The following is a 13,879-nucleotide window of genomic DNA, read 5'->3' as shown; positions in this document are numbered from 1 at the left end:
ACTACGGAACAAAGAACAATGCCTTTGTTTTTTATTTGATTTCCTCAATCAAGGCCAAAGAGCAAAATAAATTGAAATGCATGTCTGTAAAAGCAACTATTATTGAGTGCAAAGCCTTGAAAGCCTCAGACAGCTTGTTTTACGTTTCAGAAGGTTAGTGAAATATTGAATGTCACTGTACTTTATGTTAACACATTTCCCTCCAGAGCGCTCAAGGCCACCAGACACGAGGAAGTACTTTGCTCTATTAGACTCTGATTAAAAGAAGAACCTTGTTTGTTCAGCTAATTTTGAAGCTCATGCATCAACACTGACGTCTGATACTCAGCTGGGATGACAAAAGCACTCCGTGTCCTTACAGAAACCCACACACTTCCCTGCCCTGAGGAAAACTAACAGATGCAATCAGATAAGCATGTCAACACAGCCATAGATCATAAAGCGCCTTCTGCCTCTGTGTTTGGTGTGACGTGCGGCAGAAAGGTGGTGGGTAGGAAGCAATCAGATGGCTGATTAAAGCTACAATAACACACAGGGATGAGCGATCACACACAGGGTTTTATGCTTACATTGCATCTATTTCACCTCGGCGCTGCGGTGGCACTGCAGAGGCAGCAATTTGAGTCACAACTGTCTGCGGCTCCTGTTGAGTCCTCTCTGTGGCACAAGTTGATTAAAAGAGTCTTAAATATAGTCAGTGTGTCTTTATCATATGTTTCCGTCACCATTAGTATTACAAGGCTTAAGGGTGGCAGAAAAGGAGTGGCGCCTGTCACGTTGTTTGCCTCCTAATAGGCACGGGGAAGAAGGTGAACAGACTTTTATGATCCTAATGCAGAGTTTTCAGATGGTGACAGAGCACTGGCCAAAAGCGGGCTGTTATTGTAATGCGGCTGAATGTTAAAAGAGACAATTAAATTGGCGTCTGTCCGAGACAGCAGTAGGCAGCAGAGTGATAATAAGGCAGCGCTCCGTCATTCAGGGGCCGACAGCTGAAAGCTGTTATATCTGGGCTGCCAGGAGTCATGGCGGGGAACAATCGCAGTGTGGACACCGTTAATGTTTGATGGCTTGGATATTGTGCAGCTCCATTCACATGTGCAGAAAAATGGATGTGTAGGCAGTTGGATGGTTGAATGGATGTTCTCATCCTGTGTCGGCTGAAGGAAAGATTGTCACTTTAGAAGAAGAATGTTTTCACTCTTTCCACTGTCTATATGGGTACCAGACAGTTCCTGTTATTTACTGCGCGCCTCATGACTCATTTCTCTTTTGTCTCCTTTTACGTATAGATGCAATCAGGACAAAGAGGTTGAGTCTTTGTGCTCCACACAGCAACATCTCCACAGAGGATAAAGACAAGGAAACAGAGAGGAGGATGAAATCCCAGGAGCATGATATGCCCGGTGTAAGTCATTTACTTTCAGTTCACTTGCTTTGGTCCGAATCAGGGACTAATTTTGTTACAAAGTTGCACAATTGCCTAGAGTTGGTTCGTGTTCTCACAAGATCAAATGCCTTGCACGAGAAAGCTGCTCTTGATTGGTCAGAATTTCAAGAAGTTAAAACGTTGAAAACAAGACGCGGCTCCAACTAGAAAACAATGTTTTGATGCAGTGGATGCGCCAAATGTGTATATTAAGGCAACAGGAGGAGGCGCATATAATAATCCTCCAGGACTGTAACACGCTCATGGTTAACCCAAACAATGCGTAATGCAACTGTAGTTGGTTTGGATCAAGGTTGGAACACGTTCTCACCACAAACAGTAACAGACAGCCCTTTCTGATGAGAAACTGAAGCTATTATTTTGCCCTTTTTAGAGTCACCAGAGTCCATTGACAGAAACAGTAATTTTACCTCACAGGACATAGGAGTGGCTGATCTGCCTCCAACTTGATCTTTTGGTTTATTTGTTACTGTGTGACTTTTGGAACCAAATTAATCCATCCACAGCCAAACCTGGGTTTAATGCAGAAACCTACGACAGGTCACATGGGAAAATGTTTTTGGAAGGGCTTGGGGAAACAGCTCTTTAAAGTTAAAACATACAAACTTAGACCAAATTTTGAATGCATAAGGAACACTACTGGAGAGCTACAAAATGATATAAAAACCTCAGGAAACAGAAAAATAATCAAGTTGCCCTTTTAAAAAATCACAATAAACACTTTCTATAACACTGTGATTTGCAATAGGTTGGCTGGGGAAAGATTTTTGTTGTTAGATTTGTTGTTGTTCACACCATTCTTCCGTGTTTATTCTCTTTACCACTGACAACATAATGTGTTGTTTTGAAAATGCTCCATTTCTGTATATTAAATTTCTATTTTTTAACTATGAACAGGAGAGAGCCCTGCAAGTGTGTACGTACCCGGGGAGCAGCAGTGACACCGAGACTGAACCAGAGGGAACCGGAAGCTCGCCACAAAGGACCCTGATCAACAGATCTAAGAAGAGTGACTCAGGTCTGGTTTATGAAGTTCTTACAGTCATTTTCAGTCACCTATAAAGACAGCAGCTGCACATTTTATTGAGCTTATTTACCTTGTTTTCTGTCATAACAAATTCCTTTGTCCACAGTCAACCAGAACGAGGAGACCCTGAAGAGAAGCAGTGTGGAGAAATCCTTGTCAATCATGGACTACTACCAGCACGACATGTACTCGCATCTGGAGAAGGACAGCAGGAGGATTTCTCAGTACAACTTGTTGCATAAGGAGTCATCCCTGGATGGCAAAACAGGAGACAGGCTCAGCGTGAGTGTTAAAACAGCTCATTGTTCACAGCTAATTGGTTTTACTCATAATAGATGCTTTACAGGCATGCTGCTGATTCCTATCAAGCATGTTATTGGTCATTATAGCCTCTTATGATATCCAGGAAGCTGTGCAGGCAGTGATATTTGAAGACACTTATTCAGACATTTTAAGGTATATTATGCAGGAATTGTGGCTGCTGTTTGTTTGCGTCCTTTCAGTGTTGTGTCTACAGGTTTCTTAGCTTTCTCTTGGATGCATGCTGCTTACAGTTTGGCACCTGGTTGATCCCTTGTTATAAGTGTAGACAATTCAAGCAGATGCACCACATGGTTCCAGTAGCATCTCAAAAAAATACACGATACATGATAAAAACTCCTGGAGATTGCTAATCCCGTCAAGCTCTGCTTGCGCAGGTTTCATTGAAGAGGCCCGGCCTTCACTTCCAACTAATTGTGTGCAAAGAGTTGTGGGTACTTCATACCTGCTGAGGATACACACCTGCATCCTTAAAAAGTCTCTGAAGGAAAGACTCTGTCCTTGGTAGAATTTGAAGGATCCTTGACATTAGTACAGTCCTTGGGCAGGAGTTGAGGATGAAGCCTCTTTGGAATTCAGCCATTTAAGGATCCTTCCTTGACTTTGAGAAAGACCCTACGTAACTGGCTGGTTAAGAGGAGTAAGAAGTCAGCAATCTATAATGATTTAAAATGGTCAATAAAACAGGCATACAGTTCTACATGTGTCACACAAAATATTAGGCTGAAAGGTCCAGTAGATGAGCTGCGGATAGACATCTTATGCCTGTCACAGACAATAAGAAAATACAGGCAGAGGGTGTCAAAGATAAATACACTTCTAGTGATTGAGAGGGATTACCTCATTATTTTGAGTATATCTTTAACATGTGCTGCTAAAGTTCTTGTTTGCTGTAATAGGAACATTTTCATCCACTATTTTCAGGTTGTTGTTATTTTACTGACTCTTATTGATTGTTTTGCCTCAGTATACCACATGAAGGAGATAATGTGCTGAGCCCTGTGTTGATTAATCTGGAATAAATCAATTTCCTCATTTCACGGAGCCCGCTGGAGGCGGTTAAAGTGATAGAAAAAAAAAAAGCGAGGCAGCTCCCAGGGGTAGATGTATGCAACTTTATACAGTATGAGGAGAATGTGCGAGGTGTTGAGAGAGTCAGAAAAATAGCACCTGCCCTCAATGAAGTCTTCCCAGGATACAGGGACACACACTGTCACAGGGTTTGCATAATTTTTCTTTCCTCGCGGCAGAGGCATGAATAAATTGAATTTTTCTTCTTTTTTTTTTTAACCATTCCTGTATGTCACAGACTTCGGCAAGAAGACTTTTCAGATGGTCAGAGCCAGTCTTGTTGAGTTGCAATGTCAACTTTACCTTTGAAATAATTCCCGAGGCACGAACAAAGTCGCTAAACTCCGAGGTTTTCTTTGCTACCGTTGGAATTGTTTGCAGATTTTTAGAGAAAAAGCTGCCTAATTGCTTTCGATCGCCTCGCCCTCTTGTGTCAGCGGGTATTTGCCTATTAGTATTTAACACAGCGGAATGACAAATGAGGATCAGAGACCATGAAATGGCCTTCAGCCTGCATGGCCCGGCTCTATGGGGCAGCCAAGCTCTCCTCTCTCTTCCACTGCTGCCGCCCCAACACCCACCCTGACACAAAAATCCATATTCTGAGAAAAAGGATCTGACTCAATACAAGTTCAAAACACGATTGTGTATGAGAAGGCAGAGAAAAAAATCTGAATTTATTCAGTGTGTTTTTTATTCTTGACCTTTGGTGTCACTCTGGAGCTAAACCAGGATCGGATATATGGCTGTAAAGCATTTACACCCATAAATTACAATAATTATTCAGAATTTGTAGGTGGAATATGCTTACTGCTTCAGCTTTCATTAGCACCATTATATATTAAAATGTTGTTTTATAGGTCTGTAGCAAGGTCAGTGTCCCTCCGAGCCACACTGCATGTGCAAAATGTTAGCATTTCACCATTAGTTTTCATTATCTGCAAGAAAATGACAAATTTGGGTGGATGTTTGGCAGCAGGGCGGTGTAATGAGTAGAAAGAGCAGTTAGTAAACACTGCTAAAGTGTCCTTGACTCTCCCGTCTGACCTCCTCTTGCAAAGAGAGAATTTCAAACAGGTATTATATTATTGTCGGAGGCAGAGTCTCACTTTAACAAAGCAAAGTTGACCACTCACACTTGACTCGCGCCATACAGAGATTTTTGATTCTGATCTGAGTCCCAGCAGAGAGGCAGCAATATCGAACAGGACGTTCGGCGCAGTGCTGTGCGACCAAGCTGCAAGCGCAACTGCATTAGCTGACATGCAAGAGACAACACACATCCTCAAACCTGTCTGTCTGTTAATTGGATGCGGTACAGTACGTTTCTGAGAGTGGTGAGGTAGCATATATAGTGCTCACAGGGACCAAGCTAAATATCAAGGTCAAGGGTTCAGCTCCCAAAACAACTCAGCATCATGGTGCTGTTCTGTGAAAACATGAGCTCAGGCAAGCAGTGGTGGACAGTAATTATATATTTACTCAAGCACTTTACTAAAGAGCAGTTTTTAGGTATTTATACTTTGTTTTCATGATACATAAAGGGGTTGAAAGTAGCTCCAATTTGAACAGCAACACAAAAAATGTGCTTATATGGTCATGCATCAGTATCAAACTTTCCAATTATTTTCATGCCATGCAAAAGTTTGGGTACCCATGGTCAAAATTGTGTTTACTGTGAGTAGTTAAGTAAGAAGAAGATGAACTGAGGCATAATGATGACATTTATTTCAAGCAAGATTACTTTAGGATTTCAATATTTTACAGTTTCAAAATAACATAAAAGTAAACAAGCCTGAAGCAAAAGTTTGGTCACCCTACAGTACATGGTCAGTACTCAGTAGCGCCCCCTTTGGCAAGTATCACAGCCTTTAAACGCTTTTTGTAACCAGCTAAGAGTCTTTCATTTGTTATTTGGAGGATTTTCACCCATTCTTCCTGCAAAAAGCTTCTAGCTCGGTGAGATTCTTGGACCGTCTTGAATGCACTGCTCTTCCCTCTACCTGTAAAATGTTCCCGTGCCACTGGCTGCAACACAAGCCCAAAGCATGGTCGATCCACCTCTGCGTTCAACAGTTGGACAGGTGTTATTTTCTTTTCTCCAAACATACCTTTGCTCATTGCATCCAAAAAGTTCTATTTTAACTTCATCACTCCACATGACTTGTTTCCAAAAAGCGTCAGGCTTGTTTAGACATTCCTTTGCAAATTTCAGACGCTGAATTTTGTGGTGTTGACCCCGGAAAGGTTTTCTTCTGATGACTCTTCCATGAAGACCGTGTTTGTACAGGTGTAGCTGCACAGTAGAACAGTGCACCGCCACTCCAGAGTCTTGATAAGTCTTTCTGCAGGTCTTTTGCAGTCAAACAATGGCTTGACTTGTCTTTCTAGCAATCGTAAGAGCAGCTCTCTTGGAAAGTTTTCTTGGTCTTCCAGACCTCATCTTGACCTTCACAGTTCCTGTTAATTGCCATTTCTTAATTACATTACCAACTGAGGAAACAGCTACCTTAAAAGACTTTGCCATCTTCTTACAGTCTTCTCCTGCTTTGTGGGCATCAGTTATTTCAGTTTTTTAGAGTGCTAGGCAGCTGTTTAGAGGAGCCTATGGCTGCTGATTGTTGGGACAAGGTTTCAGGAATCAGAGTATTTATAAAGCTTTGAAATTTGCAGCACCTGGCCTTTCCTTACTATGATTGTGACTAAGCCAGAGTCCCAACAAGCTAATTATCATCTGGGACCCTGGTAAAAGTAGTCTAAGAGCTCAAACTTTTACATGGTGCAAACAAACATCTCCTACTCACTAAACTATTCACAGTAAATGAAATTTTGATGAGCAGTGCCCAAACTTTTGCATGCCACTGTAAGAACAAAAATATGTGGGCACACGACCCAATTGCCACTTTCATGCCAACATCCTGGCAGGAAAAGCAGTGTTGCATTGGTAAAAACCAACAGGTTTTGTTGTTTGTAGGTCTGCAGTGGTCTGCAGCTTGTCACCTTGGTCTCACTCAATGTCAAAGAAAGCTCATGTACTACCTTACTTTAGAAATGTTGCTATGATACATGTGAAATGTGAGAGTGTAACATAACCATGGTTTGCAGAGACATACAGTGCCATTGAATATAGATAAATAGATGTCCCCACTCCCTGTGGAGACATTGTTTTGCAGTAATCACAAAGGTATTTTATCACTACATCACCAATTCAGCATAGACATACAAATTGCAATTTACGTAGATACAATACACATACAAAAAAATCATCCATAGGCATATGGAGATATAACAGACGTACCCGTTCATATGCCCACGTGATGTATGCGTACATTAATCACTGCTACTTTGTCAAGCCCTCTCTGACTAAAACTGAGTCCTCCTTTTCTTAAAAGAAGTGAAGAAATCTGCCAGTGCAGTGAGAATATTTCAATCCATTTCCAAAGAAAATTGCTTCAAGAGTGTTCTTGAGATGAGTGTCTGTATCTTAAAACAAGTAAGAAGAGAGGCTACTGCTGCAGAATCAAGGAAAATTGCTTTCGTGTTGGAAGGTCTATCCTCACTGTGCTGAAAAGCACATATTATACCCATGCTACAGGGGGAAAATGCTCTGGGTTGTTTATAATCTTTTAAACCAATCACAGCCCAGGATGCAGCATTGCAAAATAGTGTTGGAGGGAACTTGATGTAGCCCAGCTTAGGGTTGTCACGATACTAAAATTTCAAACTCGATATCGATACCCAGGAAAATATTCAATACCCAATACCATTTTCGATACAGCAGCAAAAAATTAAGAGGCATGTCATTTTTTACATAAAGATCAGAACAGTAACATCAATGATAACAACAAAAAATCCCCCCAAAATAAATAACAACCAGAAACAAGATCTGTCCATACAAATGTATTTATCTACAGCTGTTTATTTTCTGTGCTTCTGGTGAATTGGCACCATATTTTCGTTGCTGATCAAATAGAGTTGGTAGTTTAGGCTCAGGATGCTCCTGTTTCTACCTCACTATGTGATCAGAGAACCAGGGGTTACGGGAGAAACCAAACGTTTTTTCAGCTTCAATCTGTGACTTTACAGTTAACATAACTTTTCAGACACACATAATTGTGTTGTCCTGTTAAACTAACATTGTCTATTAATGTTACAGACGGGCATGACTGATAAAGTTTTCTGCTTAGCTCCCACATTAACGTTAGAAGTTATATTTTAGTTTGATGCTGGCGACACCAGCTGCTCAGCTGCTAGTGAGGGGAGGGGCTGTACCTGCCGTCTGCAGCGTGCTGTGTTCACTTCACTAAATATTTCCAAAGAGCGCTTTTTCCTTTATCATTTTTGACCAAAACTGGCTGCTCTGATCCTCCTGCAGCCGCGCTGGCCATATTACAGCAACAGAAATATGTGCATGCATACACAGCAACGACAACAAGCCGGGTTGTTGCACAGCGCGTGTCCGTCGGACCCGTTGCGCGCACCCGACAGGCGCTGAGGTGGCCCATTATAACCACAGATGATTTGCTGGCTGTATGTGGCTCCTGCAGAACATTATAACGACAATATCACAGAAGCTTGTGGCACTGCCAGGGTTAAAAGATGTGACAAATCAACTTTGACCGACTGTGCCAGAAAAGGGATCAATATTAAGTCCTGCAAGACGGAGTCTGGGCTCTGGTTGTTTTATTGGTTGTAGATCTGTACAACAATTCACCGAAGACCAAAACAGGCATGCCTTAGGCTATTGCAGGATCCAAAACTTTGTCAAAACTTTTCATTGCCAGCATGTAGTCTGTTAGCTAAGAGGTTGTTGTTAATATTTTTGGTGGCAAAGGGGATTTTGGAAATGCTAACATGCAGATAGCAGGAGGGCTGGAGAATGCTGGGTATATGGCAGGTTTCTAGCCAAAGTCTACATCCTGTAAGTCAGACTAAGAAAAGATTAACATGACATGAGAAGTATACTTTACCTTTTCACCATTTCTAAGAGAAGAAGACTTTGAAGACTCAATATTCTTTCATTCTAAGACAGAGTTGACAGTCAATAACAATAACCTTATTCCTAAGCTGTGAAGCAGCCATAATGATGGATGGCTGCTGTTGAACCCATTTACCCTACATTATTCCTTTGAAAAAGACAATTCATCTGCGTGTCATCACCTCCTCACCCCTCTCAGCACACATCCATACCTGCATGCCCACTTTCCTTTTGTCGCGGCTCTGGAGCTTTTGACTCGGGAGACGTTGTCATTCGCAGCATTTTGGGGAAGTTTGGTGGCTGGTAGCGGGCCCGTGTCAGAGCCCGGTGATTTAAGCGCCTTTAATAACCTTTCACAAACACTCAGGAGAGTGATGTAAAGCTCAGCGGCTCCCATCAGAGCCCTCACAGCCCGCGCTGGCCTCCCATTCATCATCCTGACAGCACCTGACAGCCCTGCTAACAGCGGCCCCCGCCCCTTTCTCCTTCTATCCTCTCCTTCCTCGGAGTCTCTCTTTTCCCGCGTGTCTCTCCTCGTCTCCCTTTCAGTTTTGCCTCTCTCTATTTCTGTCTCTCCCATACAGCTCTCTCTCCGTCTGTTCTTCTCAGTTGACCTTTCTCGCTTTTGTTCTAAGCATTTTTTTTAATTCCTTGATTTCACTCCCCGAACTAACTTTTCTCATTTTTTGTTTCCTGCTTACTCGCTCCATCCTTTGTCTGCATGAAGGAGAAAGAAATTGCTGCAGGAAAATAACAATAGAACTTGTGCCAAGGCGTAGCATCGGTGAAGTTAGGGAGATTCCTGGGGTTTATGTGACCCGGGTCCAAAACCAGCATACAAGAAATCAGCATGCACAGCATCTCCCCGAGCATGGAACAGCTTGTTACCTTGAGCAATGATTACATGGCAAGGGAGAGGGAACATTTCAGTTGACATATAATTTGAAACAGGGCCACTGGATAACCAAAACTATATCAGCGTACTAATAAATATCAGCAGCAGGAATATGCGCTCCCCATGAGTTGCTGTCAGATTGATAGCATTGCTAGCCAGCAGGAGTCAGGAATCAGAAACAGAATGCCTGCGATCAAATTATCACGGGGGCAAATTATGATGGGGGTAACGATGACGCATATTCTGAGACAATAAGCATCTTTAATTTGTTTTTTTAACCACTGTCCCCATTGTAAAGTAAATTCATAATCTGTCTTACACAATATCATGGATACAATGTTCAGATTCAGACTGTGTAACTTTATGTCAAATCTTTGCGAGCAGCAATAGTTTTACTGTTACGTTCCTTCCTCCTAACTTGATAGTGATCCAACCTCCAAGAGACAGAAGACATCTTGGTATCATCACAATGGGATGTGTTCCTTACTATCTTGCAACAATGAAACGTAACCGCTGCCGAAAAAATGCCAAAAATGACCAAGTCTTGTTTCAATGTATTCTCGTACAACAGTATGTATGATTTCACAAAAATGCACATACAATGGATTGTACGATATCTAACAAATTAGAGCCCTTCAAATGACGTTGTGTATTTAAAGTCACCTACTTATTGTAAAGTTACTTAGGTCGGTTTTGGCAAGTAAAGGTACGTAGGGTAGGTTTAGCAAAGTAAAGTTAGGGTAGGTTTCGGCAAGCTGCACAGGTTAGGTTTAGGACAGGGGTAAGCAAACTTTACTATCAAAGGACCCAATTTTGCTGAATAATAATAATAATAATAATAAATCAAAGCTGCAAGCAGCGATGACCGGGCCCCACACCTCGCAGGTCAGGGATACACTGAGGACGCTAGCTGACATGGCTGTTCATTTCTGTGGAAGTCAGACACAGCACACAGGAGTGAGATGGTATATCCTTTAAAGAGTGTGGGTTTTTGGAATGACCTATTTCACTTTATTTTTTTACCACTTCCTGTTTCCACTTTGTGGCACTGGAGAATACATTGATTATATATCATGTTGTTGTAAATGTATTGTAGACCACACCACGCAAATTTCAGGTAAATCAAAAGATAATTGTCTGACCAGTCATCCTTCCTGGTGCCATTAGGTGGCACAATCACCAAGACACCTAATGTGTATTTAGTTGGCTTCAAGCCTGGAGCCTTATAAAACAACTGAAGTTTGGGGCAGATTGGACCATGTATTCTGAAGTAACAAACCACTTCCTGTTTGGTGGTGAAAAACAGGAAGGTTTGACACCTCGCCAAAGTCACACTGTTTGACAAAAACTCAAGCTTTGAGCAGCTTTTGATGTCAAAGGTCTTGAGATGATACAGACGAAATTTGAAGTCAATTGGATAAAATCTGTAGGAGGAGTTCGTTAAAGTATGACCCCTGGAAATGGCCAACAGTAACAAGCTAAGAAATTAAAAAATTAGAAAGTACTCGTATAAAGACATTGGGAATTTATCATTAGCTTGTTGAAGGACATTGAGACTTTATTAGTGTCTCTTTTGAGGACATTGGGACTTTATTATTGTTGATAGTGTTTAGTTTTTTACTTATCAGGTCCTACTAATCCTGAATAGCTAGGAGAAATTAAAAATGCATACCAAACAAAAGTTTGGGTCTCAGGAGGATGTGTAATCTGAACTATGTCACTTGAGAAACGTACAATTTTCCTCTGGTGACTGGGCTGAAATGCAATATATGGCGTAAAAAATCTAGACCATGAATAGTATCAAAGATGGAATTTGATTTCATATAAAATCTTAAGGATTTTCACTTTAAAGCACATTTTCCCATGTGTACAGGAAAAAACATCAAGGTAGTGGGAGAAGAATACATAACACTCTTGCTCAAGTCACAATAAAAGACCCTTTCAATAAGCTTTTGTAGCAAGCAGGTCTGCTGAATTTGAGTTTAGACATCCCATTACAGACATGTGATGCAGAACCAATTGCTGATATGGCCTCTCGTGTTTTCAAGTGGGAAGCTCTCGCTGAGACGTCTGCCTGCAGCCTCAGTTATGTGTGCAGCCATCATTTTGGCTGAACCCTCAGGTGGTACAGAGACCTGCACCGGGAAGGTTCGATCCGCTGGTAATTGTGTTCCTCCAAAATCCAATCCAATCAGCGATAAGACAGCCATTCCCTTTCTTTGTTCTTCTTTCCGACCAAATCGAGATACAGAGGGGAGACCTGAGGACCGTTCTTCACTGTCACGCAGCTCTGCTAATCACTGATCCCCATCACGTCACGCACTCCTTCATTTCCCGAGGCCATAAAACGACAATTTTCAAGGCTGACAATGATGGGACATAAAAATAGTGTTGTGAACTGCAGTGTGTGGGTGTTGAAGTCAAATGCAACAAGTCCAATCTGCATTCAACATGTGTGCTTAATTTAAGCTCATTCTCTGCACCTGCAAAAACCTAATGAACATTTTATATCGGATGTCACCCACGGGCACATTTTCCTTTAACTGTTCTTTTGATTATGCCGTCTTTACAAATTTATTGTGATCGTGCCTGCTGAGAAAGGTCGCATCAGTGCACATTAGTGGGATTTTAGGGTGAAAAGTTGAATCATCAAAATAGGCCATCACAGTACGAGATGATTAGGTGCTTTTTTTCACAGTAAGCTTTTGAGTTTTACTTCAAATCTTTCTGCAAACCACCAGTGTGTTACATTTGCATGTTTCATACATATCATATCAATGATTTTAAAGTGACATAGTATATGAGCTGACTTTGTCACTGGGAGGAGGAGGGGATGGTGCATGGCATGACACCTAGGAGAGACATCTGCCAATCTGCAGACCACCACTCAAGATCAACAAACAACAAAACTGGTTGGTTCAGCATGTCATTACTTTGTTTGCAGCTGCTTAGTTCCATGTAAAGCGGGTGATTTTTACCGAGACATCACTGCATTTCCCATCAAGATAATGCCCCAAAGAGTGGTTTACTTTTAAGACATGGCTGCATTTCCTGCCAGGATAGTGTTATGAAAAGCTATTGTTTTACCACTGCCGAGACAGTGCCACAAAAAAATTGTTTTTTACCAAGACATCAATACATTTTGTGCTGGGATAGAGCCAGGAAATGTAGTTTTTTTAAGACATAGCTGCATTTTCTTCCAGGTAAGTGGCACAAAAGGCAGTTGGTCTTGACTGCAACATTGCTGCATTTCCCACTGGGACAATGACACAAAAAGTGGTTTGCTTTTTAAGTAGATGTTGACACATTTTGTGCCAGGATAGGGCCCGGAAAAGTGATTGTTACTTACCGAAACATGGCTGCATTTCCAGCTGGGACAGTGGCACAAAAAACAGTTGTCGCTGCATGCCCATTCAAACATTTGAAAAGTTAATTGTAAGATGTGGCTGCATTTCCTACCAGGATAATGGCATAAATAGTGGTTGTTTTTAACCAAGACATCAATACATTTTGTGCTGGGATGGTGTCAGGAAAAGTGGTTATTTTATTAAGACATAGCTGCATTTTCTGACAGGATAGTGGCAAGAAAAGCAACGTTTTTAGGGTCCGGACAGCTGAGCTGCCAGGACACTATTGTAATCCTAGGTATTCTTCTTCTTTCTTCTTTCTTCTTTCTTCTTGCGAGGAAATCATACTTCCCATGGATGGAAACTCACCAAACTTTGCACAAAGGTCCAGTCTCATGCCAGATATCCTCAGCTGTAAACTCAAGCCAATAGTCCTGATGGTGGCGCTACAGCAAGCCTCTAAAGTTCAAAACTTTAAGAATTCATAACAAATCAACCATACGTGCTACAACTTCACAACTTTCATCAAACTGTAGCCCCAATACTGAAGAGACTTTTGTAAATTTAAACCTATTGCAAATTATGAAGTTCATCACTCTTTTTTTTTTTTTCAAAAACTGTAAAACTTCTTAAAGGGCCAGTGTGTAAAATGGGTTGAAAACAGTGATATCAGTGGTCAAATTCTAGATTGCAGGGCTCACTCGCTCACCCCTCCCGTCGGGTAAATGACGGTGGCCTCGTAGGGACAAAAAGCCTTGCGCACAAGTTTTTCAGGAGTAGGTCTATCTAG

The 13,879-nt window shown here is 41.6% G+C and overlaps 1 protein-coding gene across 5 annotated transcripts in view; it reads left to right on the top strand.

Annotated features, from left to right (window-relative positions):
* Nucleotides 1-13,879, top strand: part of LOC126401653 (nck-associated protein 5-like) — a 241,384-nt gene that overhangs the window by 219,581 nt on the left and 7,924 nt on the right. For all 5 annotated transcript variants that reach the window (XM_050063005.1, XM_050063006.1, XM_050063007.1 and 2 more), the window contains 3 exons: nt 1,293-1,408; nt 2,348-2,468; nt 2,584-2,759. In XM_050063005.1, the coding sequence (XP_049918962.1) occupies nt 1,293-1,408; nt 2,348-2,468; nt 2,584-2,759 (413 nt within the window). The remainder of the gene's footprint in view (nt 1-1,292; nt 1,409-2,347; nt 2,469-2,583; nt 2,760-13,879) is intronic.

The sequence above is a fragment of the Epinephelus moara genome, chromosome 15 (assembly GCF_006386435.1).
Source record: "Epinephelus moara isolate mb chromosome 15, YSFRI_EMoa_1.0, whole genome shotgun sequence".
In the NCBI taxonomy this organism is placed as follows: Eukaryota; Metazoa; Chordata; class Actinopteri; order Perciformes; family Serranidae; genus Epinephelus; species Epinephelus moara.
Note: the sequence above shows the minus strand (reverse complement) of the source record. Positions and strands in the feature narration are given on the sequence as shown.